The sequence below is a fragment of the Budorcas taxicolor genome, chromosome 7 (genome assembly GCF_023091745.1).
Source record: "Budorcas taxicolor isolate Tak-1 chromosome 7, Takin1.1, whole genome shotgun sequence".
NCBI lineage: Eukaryota > Metazoa > Chordata > Mammalia > Artiodactyla > Bovidae > Budorcas > Budorcas taxicolor.
The window spans coordinates 86,267,579-86,285,624 of NC_068916.1; the positions used below are offsets into that span (position 1 = coordinate 86,267,579).

Genomic DNA, 18,046 nt, shown 5'->3' on the forward strand with positions numbered 1-18,046 from the left:
GAAATTGAGGGAGAAATTAGCAGAAAAAAATTAGACTGTAGAGACTATAAATGAAAGATGGAGAGGTCAAGGTGAATAGAAAAAGAAAAAAGGCAATAGAAAAAAAATAAAGGAGGCAAAACATTTAGCCTTTTTTGGAAAAAAATAAGTCACTGAAGACAGAAGACTGATTAAAGGGAGTACACAAAGAATAATAAGGATCAAGGCCTAGACCCATCCAATAAACAGAATGTGTAAAAAATTTGAAAATATCTCATCAGAAATGTGTGGTAATCTCTTTAGATGGAAAGGACAACAGTTCTCTAAGGCTGAATATAATGTAAGACAGTGGTATTAGGTTGATATATACAGACAGAGTAGACCTCTCCCACTGGTTGAGCAACTGATGTGTAACGATACGAGCTGATCTAATTTAGTATTTTTAAAAAGAATGGAGACCTGTTCAAAGCAATTGACAAAGACGCCTAGCATTAGGTTAGGCAGTAGGTTAGACTACAAGTTGTGTCTGCAGTGTAGGAACTACAAAATAGTACACATCAGTATGTAATTGGTGTTGGACTGCATTAAATATTGACCTTTAGATGCTAAAGAATTTCCAGAAAAGGGAATGGATGTAATTCTGCAAATTAGTGAGTCTGACCTGGAATCTCAGGCAGAATAAATATGCTGTGTGTTAACCCAGAGCTGGTGATTACCTGCCAGTCCAAAGTCTTATGTTCAGAGGCCAACAATGGTGTTGCATACCTTTTTCTTGTTTAGCATATTATATTGGTTCTTAAACGTAAATGTGCAAATTTGGAGAATTCATTAAAACAAGAGTACTCCATTTTTCTGATTCAAGAGGGTCTGCGGTGGGGGTCTAAGAATTTGCATGTCTAACAAGTTCCTGGGATATTGCTGGTCTGAGATTATTACTGTGATTAGTCAGTCCTTCACTCTCTCTACTGCCTTAAGAGGCAAGAATGAAGGAGTCCTTAGGACTACCACTAATTGCATTGTCATTGATTTGGCAACCAGGCTTATGGAAATAGACATTTCTAAAGGAAAACACCTTGTGCGCACCTTGCCACCTCCTTCAATTGTCTTTTCCTTTTTTCCTTGGCCTCTTGTTACACAGCCCCTTTCCATCCTCAATGTGCTTCTTGTGGGTTTGACTATTACCCTTAGTAGAGAAAATGTTAATCTCAAAGATCAATATTTAATGGTATTTAATGTGAAATTCCTCCTAGGAGAATGTAAAATAAAAGCAATATATATGAATCCAAAAGGTCTAATCACAGATACTGGAATTTCAAAAAAAAAAAAAAAAATGGAAATGATTCCTCCACCTACCTTTACACATTTGTTGTTGAGTTGCTCAGTTGTGTCCCAGTCTTTTGCAACCCCATGGACTGTACCCGGCCAGGTTCTTCTGTCCATGTGATGTCCACGTGTTCTTCCCTCCTCCCAGACAAGAACACTGGAATAGGTTGCAGTTTTCTTCTCCGGATCTTCCCCAACCAGCGATCGAACCTCCGTCTCTGTCATTGCAAGCGGATTCTTTACAGCTGAGCTACCAGGGGAGCACACTTTTATACATATTCCACTATCAAAAACAAAACCCATTGTCTCTGGATATGTAAAGGGTGAAATTTCTGTTTATTATTTTTGAGGATACATAGTTGTAACTGACGCGTTGGCTCCTCCTTGACATTTGCTGGTTGAAACTGCTCTGTACATTCACACGTGTACCGTGGAGTGTGCCCTGCCGTGTTTTGTGTTTTGCGCAAAAAAGTGCATTGATTAGCGTTGTCTGGGGACCTCTCCTCTCCACACCTTATTATACCCAACAGACTTGCAGTGGCAAAGGTAGTGTATGTGGGTGTGAAAGAAAGGGAAAAGAACGAAAAAAAGAATACAGGGAGTGTCGGAGAAGACAACAAAACGCGTACAGTCACAGAAATCCGACTCACAACTAGTTTCTTCTAAAATTCTTAGCCCTCCCCATATGTCTCCCCAGTTATCCATTTCGTTCTGAGTCTTCAGTTCAGTTGCTCAGTAGTGTCTGACTCTTTGCGACCCCATGAATCGCAGCACGCCAGGCCTCCCTGTCTATCACCAACTCCCGGAGGTTACCCAAACTCTTGTCCATCGAGCCGGTGATGCCATCCAGCCATCTCATCCTCTGTCGTCCCCTTCTCCTCTTGCCCCCAATCCCTCCCAGCATCAGGGTCTTTTCCAGTGAGTGAACTCTTCGCATGAGTCTTAGAATCTATTTAAAAATTTTTCATTTTATTTTTTTTTAGCTTGAAATAGTCATTTATATAATGAAAAGAGAACGGAAACACTAACAGGACTCTTTCGGACCTCCAGGCAGGTACCCCTCCAACTGCCACGCCCGCGGGCCTCGGCCGTCGGGTTTCTGCGCCGCCGGCCACGGCGTCCGCTCTACCGGTCGGGAAACGAGGAACTGGCTTTGCCGCATCTTCCTTTCTCTTTTCCTCCCTCTTCAAGAACCCCTCCTCGTCGCTCACAGGTTTTTACCGCGCCGAGCGGCCGCGTGCCGGGGACCCACTCCTCCCCTCCGCCGCCTAACCCGCCTCTCAGACAAAGCCCAGTCAGGCCGGCGCGCGCCACCGGCCACACCGACCGGCGAGGCGGCCGCGCCGCCACGCGCTTCCCCACTGGCTCGGGACTGCTAGCTTGGCCGCGCCTCCACGCGCTCCCCTCGGCTCGGGACAGTGAGCGCTGCCGCACACCGCGCGTCCCCGCCGCTTCCTTCCCTCCAGAGTCTTCCTTTCCCTCCTCCAGGCCCAGCACGCCACACCCCCACCCCAACCCACCGCCTCCGCGCGGGGAGTGCGCCTGCGCAGAAGCTGCCCTCTCGCCCCTCCCTCCCCGCCCTTCCTTCCCTCCGCCCCTCCTCCCGCGCCCCGCCTTCCTTTCTCTCGTCGATGTCACTTAGCGCTCCAGGTTGGGAGCCTTTAGGTTGATTTCCCCGCTACCCCGCCCCCCTTCCTCTTTTTCTCCCCACCCCTCCCGCCTCAGCCCGGTGGAGGATGAGGCGGCCGCAGTGGCCCCAGCTCCTGCAGCGGCACCGGCGGTGGTTGCGGTGGGGGTGGCCGGAACTGGGGTGGTGAAGAAGCGGTGGCGGCGGCGGCGGCTGAGGGAGCTGCAGCCGCCTCAAGCCGCTTTCCCCCCCACCTCGCTTCCCTTCCTCTTTAGTGCAGCCAGGAAGTTTTTCGCTTCTGTGCATGTGTGTGTGTGTGAGTGTGTGCGCGCGCGCGAGTGTGGGTGTGGAAGGTGAAGGTTTGGGCGGCGTTTGTGCAGGCGTTGGGGTTTTTTGCCCACTTCTCTTCCCGTAACCCGGGGAGCTCCCGAGCCTGGGCTGTGGCCCGGAGAGGGGGCGCGGCGGCAGCGGGCTCTCTCCTTTTGTTGTTGTTTCCTCCGCCCGGGGAGCTGAAGAGGGGACGCGCCTGGGTGGGGCGGCTCGGAGCCCGGGCCTGGTGGCCCCTGGGGGCTCCCGGGCGGGCAGGGTAGGGCCGCGTAAAGCGGGCTTCAACATGATGGCGGCCGAGGCCGGCGGTGAGGAGGGCGGCCCGGTCACCGCCGCGGCAGCGGGAGGCGGCGCGGCCGCGGCCTCGGGTGCCTACCCGGCGGTGTGTCGGGTGAAGATCCCCGCGGCCCTGCCGGTGGCCGCCGCCGCCCCCTTTCCTGGGCTGGCGGAGACCGGCGTGGCCGCGACTCTGGGTGGCGGAGCCGCTCTGGGGTCAGGCTTCCTGGGACCTGGGTCTGTGGCGGGGGCCCCGGGGGGAGCCGGACTGTCAGCCGGAGGCGCTGCCGCCGGCGTGGCTGGTGTCGCCGCCGCCGCCGCCGGACCCAGCGGGGAGATGGCTGAAGCCAAAGGGACCACTTCGTTGCCCACTGAGACCTTCGGGGCCGGCGGCGGATTCCCTCCTCTGCCGCCGCCTCCTCCTCAGTTGCCCCCTTTGGGCGCTGGCCTGGGAACAGTGGACGAAGGTGACTCTCTGGATGGACCAGAATACGAGGAGGAAGAGGTGGCCATCCCGCTGACCGCTCCTCCGACTAACCAGTAAGTCAAGACCGGCGTTTTGGGGGAAGCTGACTCCTTGGAAAGAAATAGGAAAAACAGGTCTAGTTCTTTTCAGCTGTGACTCGTAGTGCTTTCAGCTGTGACTCGTGCTTTCAGCTGTGATTCGTGCTTTCAGCTGTGACTCGTTCAGAAAAAGTTCTGAAGCTCAAGGTTCCGTGCGTACGGATTTAATTTGATCACTCATCCTCCCTACAGGCACACTCCCTGGCGTCTTGGTATATTTATTGCTCCTCTGGGAAGATGTAAAGTTTTCAAGATGGGAAGCATGGGAAAATGTGTATCCAGGGAGAACCGGATATGGTTCTGTCCCTTGCAGATTGAGGTGGCGTCCTGGGATTCAGCTGAGCTTGCAGCTACCGAGGCAGTCGTAGTCTGTATTAACCTGGTTGCATTCCCTGTTGAAGCTAGACGATTAGTGAGAAGCTTTGAATATTTGAGTGAATATCGTGGTAGTATTGTGTGAAACATGCCTTGGTCTGATTGCTTTGTTTTTGTTGCCCTGCAATTCCCGGCTTCTGGCTGTTCAAAGCATTGCGATGCAGAAAAGTCTTTGGATTGCTTTTGAGAACGTGGGTCAGCGAGAAAGGAAAGTTCTGTTAATTACTGGTGTGGTTAAGGGCCTGTACTCCAACAATATTGAACATGTGCAATAGAATTCCCGTTTACTAATATGCTAGTATAATTCTTCTGTAAGTTGAAACTGTGTAAGTACAGTATTGAAACGAACTAGAATTAATATTGTGCTTCCCTCAACACCTTTTGTTGGTGGCAAATACAGTATTCTGTTTGAAAATTAATTTTGACAATCTTCTGCAGAATATACAGGACAATGACTTACATATATATATAGTACTTTCTCCCTTGTTCTCTTCATAAGTGAACTTAGGTTTGGATCTTGAGAGGAACATGTTGATGGGCAGTAGGCAAAACTTGTTTTATAGATCCCTCATATCTGTCTTTAGAATTTTGACAACCTTGGTGAGGTATCAGAGGAAGAAAGATTTGATTCCTGTGTTGACAATCACTCTAGACAGTTGAAGGTGTTTTTTGTGTCTGTGTTTTTTTTTTTCTTTTCTTTTTTTGGATAAGCTTCTTCAGAAGATTTAGAAAGGACTTAACAAATTAGGGCGTTTTTGACTTAAGGCTACATACATCTTTTGATGGAAAAGTAAAGTTAATCTTACGTCAGCCATGGGACAGGGGAGTTTTATTCCTTTTATATTGTTCATCATGAGTTCAATTTTTTGTCTAATTTAATTTCTGCTTATCATTTCTTATCTACATATTGCAGACTTCTCTGAAGGTGTTCTGAAAGTATTAAAAATTCAAAATTTACAGCTCTGTTTACACATCTTCAGGCCTTTTTTCAAAACTACTTAAGTATTAAGGGCCCTGTGGTTATGATAAAGTTCAGCTTTTCATAATGAAAGAATATAGTCTTATGCTAGTTCTTCACTAAATTGAATAAGGCATATTTAGTGTGTTGCAGTTCTAAGTTTTTTTAAAAATAGAATTTATTTGTTAGAGCAGTTTTAGGTTCACCGTAGAAGTGAACAGAAAACAGTGTTCCAGTTAAATTTTTAATGAATATAAATGAGAACCTAAGAAAAATTATTCTTGTGAGAAATCCATTGTAAGATTTTCATCATTTGTGTTTGAGAATAAAAATATTATTTGTGTAACTCTGTATATGAGAATTGTTCATGTTCTAAAAAGTATCCTCCATTTCACTATAGTTTTTAAAAGTTGCCAACGAGAAGTACAAATTTCCCTCTCTTTATCTTAGATATCAACCCAGACTTACTGGAGGCAATGCAGTGTAGGGGTTAAGGTGCAAAATCTGAAGTTAGACAAGATTTGGGTTGGAATCCTGACTCTGCTACTTACTAGCTGTGTGATCTTGCAAAGGTCAGGTTCCCCATCTGTAAAATGGGGTAATAATGCTATCTCCCTCATATGATACTTTTTAAGGTTAATGAGAAATCCCTGAATGTATTCAGCACAGTAACTGATACATAGTAAGTGTTCAGTAAATTGGCTCAAATAGTACATAATTTTATCATTAAATTGCTTGTCAATTCTATAGGAACTCCCATGCTAATAGCTATTTGAGAGAATGTTTTGAATTCCACGGGCCTGTCTACCATGATTAATTATATCAAAATTTTTATTTTAACTTTATAAAGGCTTTCAGCAGGTGAAGCAGGTTTAGAGATGGAATTCAAATATTTTCTCTAAATTCCTAATTTTAAATAAAGGGAAAAGCCTTAGAGACTTAGTTAAATAATGTCAAACCTTTCATTAAAGTGTTGAATAATTTTTTTTGGCTAAATTAATTTATGATTACCAGTGACTGGTCACTTTAGTTATTGATTACATGGTATTAAAGAGGTTCGAGTTCGCAGTGGTTTGTTAGATAGACTAGGGCTCCCGAGTCTCAGAGTTTCAACAGTGTGTCCAGGTTGTTCGGTGCTGTTGGTCACGAATCAAGTGACAATATGTAGATACACTAGTGCAAATATAATAACACTATTATTTTGTATCTTGTTTCTCTGTGTGCATGGTGAATCATTAGCCTCATGTTTATCACTGAGCATTTTCATTCATTTGGTTAAGGCCAGAAGTTTAAGTTTGTATAATTATAACTATTACATTTATTTAAATACTTTTTTTTTTTTGCAAAATTTAGGAAAAATTTTTTAAAAGAATAATATTTTCTGCATACATTTTTTATGTATAAAATGTCCTGTATCTAAAACAGCTAATAATTTTTTTTTTCCCAAGAGAGAAAAGTTAAAGGAGTTTTTCACTGATACTTCGTTTACTATAATGGAGCTTTTTTCCATGGTCCTCCTCTTCTCTTACTTTCTTCCTCAGAGGTGAGGGGTGACAGTAAAGTAGTATAGTTCCTCTAGTCCACCTTCTGTTATGTACAGAGATTTTAAACTATGAGCCTGCAGTAGCAGGAGCTTCTTGGGCTGAATCCAGTTGAGAGATACACATTGCTTGCTCTTAGTGTATTTGGAGCATTGAGTGGATTAGTTGCCACTTTTAAAAACAGCAAAACTTCATGTTTAAGAAGTCTTGATTTCTAGCATCACTTGAGACTTGGCTTTACCTGGTTGCTGTTAGTGCTTGAGAATAGTTTTCTATAGCTGAGTAATGATTGCCCAACTTAAGTTCTGAGCTCTACAGTTAACTGTGGTGTCCACCAGGCCTGCTTCACCTTTGATATTATTTGTGTGGTGTCTGGCTAACTAGATCTTACCCTGGACCTAAGATGCAAGTTTTCTCAAGCCTGAAGGTGGAAGAAAAAAGAAATATGGAATGTAAATAATACCTTTCGTTTCCTTAAAAATCATCATACTGTTTGTATAAAAATATAAATCATTCTTAAGTCAAATCATTGTTAAATGTTAGTACTAAGACATGTAGTGTTCATTAACTTCGTCATTGCGTTATAACTCTGGGTGAGTCATAATTTCTTAATAAAAGCGGGAGTGAGAATTGCAGAGATTAGGTGTGGACATAGTGACCACAGAACCTGAACATGACCAGATATTTGTCTGAGTAGCAGAGCAGTGTAGTAGGGGCTTAATTTAAGAGAGACAGCAATGAGTAAGATACTCCTTTTCTTCATGAGTCTCTCTTCCAAGAGAGTTTTCGATCTAGGAGAAAGTTAAATGGGCTTCCCTCTTAGCTCAGTTGGTAAAGAATTTGCCTGCAATGCAGGAGACCTTGGTTGGATTCCTGGGTTGGGAAGAGCCACTGGAGAAGGGAAAGGCTACCCATTCCAGCGTTCTGGCCTGGAGAATTCCATGGACTGTATATGCCATGGGGTCGCAAAGGGTCAGACACTATTGAGCAACTTTCACTTTCAGAAAATTAAGTAACTTCAATAGCTGAAGATAAATATCATGAGTAAAGTATGAGCACATGGTCATGGGGGTTAAAATAATAAGATCTATATAATTAGAATCAGTAAGGTTTAGAGGAAAAATAGCAGGTGTGTTTTCAGTGCTGCTTAATTTATTCTGAACAAGAGGTAACTGATTTCTATAACCTTTGCCTAATGATTCTGTCAGGTAAAAAAGAATTACAAATTAATGAAGATAATTTTTTGACCTTGAGTAAAGTGTGTGTCCTCAGTTCAGTCACTCAGTCATGTCGGCCTCTTTGCGACCAACCTCATGGACTGCAGTATACGAGACTTCCCTCTCCATCACCAGCTCCCAGAGCTTGCTGAAACTCATGTCCGAGTTGGTGATGCCATCCAATCATCTCATCCTCTGTCGTCCCTTTCTCCTCCTACCTTCAATCTTTCCCAGCATCAGGGTTTTTTTCAGTGAGTCAGTTCTTCGAATCAGGTGGCCAGAGTGTTGGAGTTTCAGCTTCAGCATCAGTCCTTCCAATGAATATTCAGAACTGATTTCCTTTAGGATGGACTGGTTGGATCTCCTTGCAGTCCAAGGGACTTTCAAGAATCTTCTTCAACAACATGGATCAAAAGCATCAGGTTTTTGGCGCTCAGCTTTCTTTATGGTCCATATCTCACATCTGTACGTGACTACTGGGAAAACCATAGCCTTGGCTAGACAGACCTTTGTGGGCAAAGTTATGTTTCTGCTTTTTAATATGCTGTTTCGTTTTGTCATAGCTTTTCTTTCAAGGAGCAAACTTTTTTTAAAAATTTGTTTATTTTAATTGGAGGCTAATTGCTTTACAATATTGTAGTGGTTTTTGCCATACATTGACATGAATCAGCCATGGGTGTACATGTGTCCCCCATCCTGAACCCCCCTCCGACATCCGTCCCCATCCCATCACTCAGGGTTGTCCCAGTACACTGGCTTTGAGTGCCCTGTTTCATGCTTTGAACTTGGACTGGTTATCTATTTCCCATATGGTAATATACATGTTTCAATGCTATTCTCTCAAATCATCTCACCCTTGCCTTCTCCCACAGAGTCCAAAAGTCTGTTCTTTACATCTGTGTCTCTTTTGCTGTCTCACATATAGGGTCATTGTTACCTTCTTTGTAAATTCCATATATATATGTATGTGTTAATATACTGTATTGGTGTTTGTCTTTCTGACTTACTTCACTCTGTATAATAGGCTCCAGTTTCATCCATCTCATTAGAATTGATTCAAATGCATTCATTTTGATAGCTGAGTAATATTCCATTGTGTATATGTACCACAGCTTTCTTATCCATTCATCTTTGATGGACATATAGGTTGCTTCCATGTCCTAGCTATGGTACACAGTGCTGCAGTGAACATTGGGGTACACATGTATCTTTCAATTCTGGTTTCCTCAGTGTGTATGTCCAGCAGTGGGATTGCTGGGTCATAAGGCAGTTCTATTTCCAGTTTAAGGAATCTCCACAATGTTCTCCGTAGTGGCTGTACTAGTTTGCATTCCCAACAGTGTAAGAGGGTTCCCTTTTCTCCACACCCTTTCCAGCATTTATTGTTTGTAGACTTTTTGATAGCAGCCATTCTGACTGGTGTGAGATGGTACCTCATTGTGGTTTTGATTTGCATTTCTTTGATAATGAGTGATGTTGAGAATCTTTTCATGTGTTTGTTAGCCATCTGTGTGTTGTCTTTGGAGAAATGTCTGTTTAGTTCTTTGGCCCACTTTTTGATAGGCTCATTTATTTTTCTAGTGTTGAGCTGCATGAGCTGCTCATATATTTTTGAGTTGCTTCATTTGCTATTGTTGTCTCCCATTCTGAAGGCTGTCTTTTCACCTTGCTTATAGTTTTCCTTTGTTGTGCAAAAGCTTTTAAGTTTAATTAGGTCCCAACTGTTTATTTTTGCTTTTTATTTCCATTACTCTAGGAGGTGGGTCATAGAGGATCCTGCTGTGATTTATGTCAGAGAGTGTTCTGCTTATGTTTTCCACTAGGAGTTTTATAGTTTCTGGTCTTACTTTAAATCTTTAATCCATTTTGAGTTTATTTTTGTGTACGGCATTAGAAAGTGTTCTAGTTTCATTCTTTTATAAGTGGTTGACCAGTTTTCCCAACACCAGTTTTTAAAGAGATTGTCTTTTCTCCATTGTATATTCTTGCCTCCTTTGTCAAAGATAAGGTGTCCATAGGTGCATGGATTTACCTCTGGGCTTTTAATTTTGTTCCATTGATCTATATTTCTGTCTTTGTGCCAGTACCATACTGTCTTGATGACTGTGGCTTTGTAGTATAGTCTGAAGTCAGGCAGCTTGATTCCTCTAGTTCCATTCTTCTTTCTGAAGATTAGGAGCAAGCATCTTTTAATTTCATGGCTGCAGTCACTATCTGCAGTGATTTTGGAGCCCAAGAAAATAAATTCTGTTACAGTTTCCGTTGTTTCCCCATCTCTTTGCCATGAAGTGATGGGACCAGATGCCATAATCTTAATTTTTTGAATGTTGAGTTTTAAGCCAGCATTTTCACTCTTTCACTTTCATCAAGAGGTTCTTTAGATCCTCTTCACTTTCTGCCATAAGGGTGGTGTCATCTGCATATCTGAGGTTATTGATATTTCTCCTGGCAATCTTGATTTCAGCTTGTGCTTCTTCCAGCCCAGCGTTTCTCATGATGTACTCTGCATATAAGTTAAATAAGCAGGGTGACAATATACAGCCTTGACCTACTCCTTTCCCAATTTGGAACCAGTCCATTGTTCCATGTTCTGTTCTAACTGTTGCTTCTTGACCTGCATACAGATTTCTCAAAGGGCAGGTAAGGTGGTCTGGTATTCCCATCTCTTTAAGAACTTTTCCGTAGTTTGTTGTGATCCACACAGTCAAAGGCTTTGGCATAGTCAATAAAGCAGAAGTAGATGTTTTTCTGGAACTCTCCTACTTTTTTGATGATTGGCCTTAATATTGGGTAAAGTGATTCCTCTTACCTTTCAGTTTGGTTTTAGCTATTCTAAGACTTGTGTCTTTACATAAAAATTTTACAACAGGCTTGTTCATGTCTACAAAAACTTTGTTGAAAATTTCATAGAAATTGCATTAAACCTTTAGATCAGTTTTGGAAGAGTTGACATCTTTACTGTATTGACATGGTATGTCTCCATTTATGTAGTTCTTTTTTCTTTAATCAGCATTTTGTAATTAATAGTATACCAGTCCTGTATTAATAGGCTTCTCAGGTGTAACTAGTGGTAAAGAACCCACCTGTCAGTGCAGGAGATGTAAGAGACCTGGGTTTGATCCCTGGTTCAGGAAGATCCCCTGGAGGAGGGCTTGACATCCCACTCCAGTACTCTTGCCTGGAGAGTCCCATGGACAGAGAAGCTTGGCAGGCTACAGTCCATAGGTTTGTACATAGTAGAACATGACTGAAGCAACTTAGTATGCATGCAATCCTATATTATACCTGTTAAATTTGTACTAAATTTTTTTGTTTTCTTTGAAGCAATTCTGTTAATACTACTGTGTTAAGTTTCTACATGTTTATTGCTAGCATATAGAAATGTAGATTGATTTATGTATGTTGGTCTTGCACCTTTGACCTTGCTAAACTTACCTTTTAGTTCTAAGAGACTTTTTACAGATTCCATAGGATTTTCTACATAGAAAATCATGTCAACTGCAAATAGGGAGGTTTTTTTTTCTGATTTTTATGTTATTTCTTGTCATATACAGTGACTGGGAATTCTGTACTGTTGAATGAGAGTGGTAAGAGCAGACATCCTTGCTTTGTCCTTTGTCTCAGGTGGAAAGCATTTAAATGTTTTTTACCATCAACTATGATGTTAAATATAGTAGGCTTTTTTGAGAAGAGTGTATAGATACTCATAATTAAGTTGAGGTAGATCCATTCTGAAGGAGATCGGCGCTGGGATTTCTTTGGAAGGAATGATGCTAAAGCTGAAACTCCAGTACTTTGGCCACTTCATGCGAAGAGTTGACTCATTGGAAAAGACTCTGATGCTGGGAGGGATTGGGGGCAGGAGGAGAAGGGGACGACCGAGGATGAGATGGCTGGATGGCATCACTGACTCGATGGACGTGAGTCTGAGTCAGCTCCAGGAGTTGGTGATGGACAGGGAAGCCTGGCGTGCTGCGATTCATGGGGTTGCAAAGAGTCGGACATGACTGAGCGACTGAACTGAACTGAGATTGCCTCTCTTCCTAGTTTACTCTGAGTTTTTAACCATGAGAGGGTGTTAGATATTTTCAAATTCTTTTTTGAGTCAATTTATGTGATCATATGATTTTTTTCTTTAGCATGTTGATGTGGTGGATTATACTGATTTTTTTTTTTAATATTGAACCAGCCTTGCATGCCTGGAATAAATCTCATTATAGTATGGTGTATGCTAAGCATTGCTGAACTCAGGTTGTTGGTATGTTGAGAATTTTTGTCTTAATGAGAGAAATTCTTCTCTAGTTTTCTTGTGATATCTTTGTCTTGCTTCATTATTTGAGTAATACTAGCCTCATAGAAGGAGAAGGCAATGGCACCCGACTCCAGTACTCTTGCCTGGAAAATCCCATGGACGGAGAAGCCTGGTAGGCTGCAGTCCATGGGGTCGCTAAGAGTCGGACATGACTGAGTGACTTCACTTTCACTTTTCACTTTCATGCATTGGAGAAGGAAATGGCAACCCACTCCAGTGTTCTTTCCTGGGGAATCCAGGGGATGGGGGAGCCTGGTGGGCTGCCGTCTATGGGGTCGCACAGAGTCGGACATGACTGAAGTGACAGCAGCAGCAGCAGCCTCATAGAATGGGGTAAGGACATGTTCCCTCTTCTGCTCTTTGGAAGAGTTTTTGATGAATTGGTATTAATATTTGGTAGAATTTTCAGTGAAAACATTTCAGCCTGGGATTTATTATTTCTTTTGGAGATTTAAAATTATGAATTCACTTTAAAATGGTTATATAAGTTATGTTTATTTTATTTTGGCAATATGTGCTTTGGGTTTTTTTTTTTTTTAAGTTTCTTGAGGAGGAATTTAAGATTACTGATTTGAGACTTTTCCTGTTTCCCAAAGTAAGCATTTAATGCTGTGGCTTTCCCTCTTAACCTTTTTGGCCTTGCATATTCTGTATCTTTATATGTTGTGTTTTGAGGCGTTATACCATCCCTGATAGCTCAGTTGGTAAAGAATCCGCCTGCGATGCCGGAGACCCCAGTTCAATTCCTGGGTTGGGGAGCTCCCCTGGAGAAAGGGAATGGCTACCCACTCCAGTATTCTGGAGAATTCCATGGACTGTATAGTTCATGGAGTCACAAAGAGGTGGACATGACTGAGCAACTTTCACTTTCAGTAGTAGCTAGGCCGTTTTTAATGGTAGCCATCCCTGAGGGTTCTAATTGAGCCATATTCTCGCCATCACTTCTATTTTCTGTTTTTTATTTTTCTTTTTGGATAATAGCTATTCTGATTGGTGTGAATGGTTTCTCATTGTGTTTTGATTTGCATTTTTCTACTGAATAGTGATATGGAGCATCTTTTCGTGTGCTTACTGTCCATTTGTATATTTTCTTTGGAGAAATATCCAAGTCCTTTGCCCATTTTTTAATCAGGTTTTTTCGGTTGAGTTTTGGGAATTCTTTATATACTCTGATTATCAGTCCCTTTTTGGATAACTGGTTTGCAAATATTTTATTTTGTTCTGAGAGTTTGCTTTTTTACTTTGTTGATAATATCTTTTAACTTTGATTTCCAGTTTTTTATGAACTCCAGTATTTTATGCCTGTATAGTTTTTATTTCACACATTTATTATGATTTTAAAACCTCTTGAGAAGAATGGTAGTCTGTTGAGTCTATTTACCCATATTTTTGCCTTTCCCATTGTCCTTTCTTCTTTCTTCATGTGCCAAGAGTCTTGTTTTATCAATTGAAGAACTTTTTTAGCCACTCTTGAAGAATATGTCTGCAAATGACAGATTCTTTTAGTTTTTCGTTTGCCTGCTATGTCTTTGTTTTCCCTTAATTCCTGAAAGATAATTTTGTCAGATACAAAATTCATGGTTGAGAGTTCTTTTTTCAGTGCTTGAAAATTTTTTTGTTACTTTCTTTGCCCTGTGTGGTTTCAGATGAGAAAACGATCATTTGAGTCTGTGTGCCCTACATCCTTTCTATGTAGTTGCTTTCAAGAGTTTCCTTTGTTTTCAGATACGTGTGTCAAGTTGTAATATCTGTGGGTTTACCTGTCTGTGGTTTGCTCAGTTTAACACATAGATTTACACCTTTCTCCAGATTTGGAAGTTTTCAGCCATTGTTGAATATTCTTCTCTCTACTCTTTCTCTTCTCTTCATAGGACGCTAATGAATGGATGTAGGTCTTTTCATTATTGTCCTATCCATCTATGAGACGTTGTTTTCAATGATATTTCTTTTTTTTTTCTTTTTCCTGTCATTCAGATTGGGTAAATTCTGTTGATCTGTCCTGTAATTCCCACTGTTGAGTGCATCTAAAGAGTTTTTAATTTTCTTTCTTATTGTAGTTTTCAATTCTGTAATTGCCATTTGGTTCAATTTTTAAAATCATTTCTATTTCTTGGCTTGAATTTTGTCTAAGAGAATTTGTAATTGATGGAAAATTTTTATGATAGCTGCTTTACAATCTTTGTCGGATAATTCTAACATCTAATTCACATCAGTATGGGCTCTGTTGATTGTCTGTTTTTCATTCAAGTAGTGATTTTTGTTGTTCTTACTGTGATGGGTGATTTTTTATTGTATTTTGGACATTGTGTTTTCCATGTCGTTTCTTAAAATCACTTTGTCCCCCTTTTTGTTGTTGTTGCTGTTGTTAGTCACTCAATTATGTGCAATCTTTGCAACCCATGGACAATAGTCTGCCAGATTCCTCTGTCCATGGGATTCTCCAGGCAAGAATACTGGAGTGGGTTGCCATTTCCTTCTCCAGGGGATCTTCCCGACCCAAGGATTGAACATGGGTCTCCTGTATTGCAGACAGGTTCCCTACCGTCTGATCCACCAGGAAAGCCCTTGTCCCCTTACTATGATTAATATATACTTACTGTAGAAAATGGGGACTATTGGAAGATACAAAGAAAAATTTCACTTTATTTTTATTGCCAAAGGTAGTTCCTATTAAATTTTTATATAAATATGTAACATATATGTGAAAGGGAATAAGTACAGGTATAGCTTGGAGATATGATACTCTGAGTTCCATTCCAGACCACCACAACAAAGTGAATAAAGCAAATAAAGCAAATCATGTGAATTTTAACATTCTATTAATTTCAATATATTCATGTTAAAATTATAGTTGCAGTGTACTGTCATGTCTGTTAAGTGTACAATAGCATTATGTCTGAAAAAAGTACATACTTTTTAAATTAAAGATTTTTTGGTTAAATATTTTGTTGCTAAAAAGAAATGTTAACTGAACCTTCAGTGAGGGAAAGTAGTAACATCAAGGATCACTGAGCAAGTTTCACCATAACAAATAAAATAATAATGAAAAAGTTGAAATATTGTGAGAATTATCAAACGTGATACAGAGTCATAAATTGAGCAACTGCTGTTGGAAAGATGGTGCTGATAGATTTGCTTCTTGGAGGGTTACCACAAACCTTCATTATGTACAAAAGCACAATTATTTACAAAGGACAACAAAGTAACGAACAATACAATGAGATATTCCTGTGTATATTTTCATTCTCCCAAATGTAACTGTAGCTAACACTTTCACATGTGAGGAAATTGAGGTAAGGAGAGTTTTAGGTAACTTTCTCAGGTCACAGAACTTCCAAATGACTCAGATGCAAGCTTTTAATCCCCAGGTCTATGCTTTTAACCACTGTAGTCCCATCTGTCTTATTCTGTTTTTTGCTTTTCCTTACTACTTCAGAAAAATTGTTTCAACTGGAAAATGAACTTATTTTGGGAGGGATAGTCAATCAACTAACAGCCCTCTAAAAGACATGGTGAATAGTGTTTAAGTAGTTCAGCTTATACATCTATAGATATTTGAATCTGTCTAGGTGCATACATGTGTATATTTATGTATTTTGGAAGATTATCTTAGAGAAAGGAGTTTTGATACCTCTGTTTTAGGCACTCACTTGGGGATATTTAAATAAATATCTCTTTATATTTAAATGCAAAGCAATAATAGGCTTTTTTTTTTTTTTCTTTTTGTAAAGTTTTATCTTCTTTGAAAAAGAGGTGGTTGGTTTTTGGTTTTGTTTTTTTTTAAGTAAATCATTGTTAGTTTCCTTACTCATTTATTGAGGAGCAAATTGTGTAGAAATTATTCCACACATTATCTCACTTGAGTGACAATAAGGTCACCATCACATATGTGCAGTGAGCTCGGTTGTTTACCCATAACACTGAGCTTTAGGGTAACTGCCTAAGCATGGATTTAGGGGAAATTCCTAATTACTATGTTAAACAGTGATTGTATGAGAGTTTAGGAGTAATTCACTGCCTTTTAGTTTCTACGTAAGAAAACTAATCCAGGTATCTATAGTGCAATTGTTACTGTATGTATTTTTACTTTTTCACAGCAATGGTAAGGTGATGGTAAGAGAAGTTAAATTTAAATCTTCTTTAGTTCTTTGGAATCCTATGGAATTCTCTGCATTTGTCATTGCCTGCAATTAAAGATTCCTTAATGGTGTGCTTTATGTTTGCTTTTTTAGTCATTACATAAATTAACTATTCATGGAATTCAGGAATAAAGAACATTTACAGGGGACTGTATCCTTTAGTTAGTACTGGAATACATGAATATTGTCCTCAGAATATTTTTGTCATGAATCCTTTTTTGAAAAAAGTGAATAGTATTTATAATATTTAATCATTTCATTTTGCTACTGTTTTTTGGGGACCTATTCTATGTAATTTGATAATATAACATTTAACATTGTAGAGTCAGAAATCATACAAAGTCTTAGAGTCCTGAGGAGAAATAGTACATTTTATTAAATTAGTATTATCTCTCATGGAAATGGTATTATTTGCTTAGGGCACAGGGACTGAGTACAGTGGAAGAAAAATTGAATATAAAAGCTAGCAGACATATGTTGTAAATGCAATGGTAAGGAGGCTGAGCATTCTCTTGTAGATGTGTGGAATTATAGAATGCTGTCTTTTTCTACTTTTTAAAACTTAAAAAGAAAAGATTTCAGTTAATTTGCCTTTTCCTTCTTTCTCCACTTCAGTGTAATCATCTCCTGTGATGGTTCTTTTCTCTTTTCTAAATTGCTTTAGAATCTAACATTTTTTTTAATCTCCTGTGGCTTCAAACCCTCATTTTCTCTTTCATCCTGTTAGAGTAATCATTAATTTTTCCATGTCCCATGTCTGTTTCTCTGCTAACTAATAACTCCTTTAATGGCTTTGAAAATTTCCAAATTTGATTTAAGTAAAAATTAAGAAATTTATTGTACATTGTGACAGAACTTGTGTGTGTGTGTAAAATGTGAAGTCAGGTGGGCCTTAGAAGGCATCACTATGAACAAAGCTAGTGGAGGTGATGGAATTCCAGTTGAGCTATTTCAAATCCTGAAAGATGATGCTGTGAAAGTGCTGCACTCAATATGGCAGCAAATTTGGAAAACTCAGCAGTGGCCACAGGACTGGGAAAGGTCAGTTTTCATTCCGGTTTCAAAGAAAGGCAATGCCAAAGAATGCTCAAACTACCACACAATTGCACTCATCTCACATGCTAGTAAAGTAATGCTCAAAATTCTCCAAGCCAGGCTTCAGCAGTACGTTAACCGTGAACTCCCTGATGTTCAAGCTGGTTTTAGAAAAGGCAGAGGAACCAGAGATCAAATTGCCAACATCCGCTGGATCATGGAAAAAGCAAGAGAGTTCCAGAAAAACATCTATTTATGCTTTATTGACTATGCCAAAGCTTTTGACTGTTTGGATCACAATAAACTATGGAAAAATCTGAAAGAGATGGGAATACTAGACCATCTGACCTGCCTCTTGAGAAACCTATATGCA

At 40.4% G+C, this 18,046-nt stretch overlaps 1 protein-coding gene across 1 annotated transcript in view; it reads left to right on the forward strand.

The window, feature by feature from the left end:
• Positions 1-3,542: 3,542 nt before the first annotated feature.
• Positions 3,543-18,046, forward strand: part of RASA1 (RAS p21 protein activator 1) — a 101,074-nt gene continuing 86,570 nt past the window's right edge. Inside the window, exon 1 of the mRNA XM_052644433.1 lies at positions 3,543-4,072. Coding sequence (XP_052500393.1) covers positions 3,543-4,072 — 530 coding nt within the window. The remainder of the gene's footprint in view (positions 4,073-18,046) is intronic.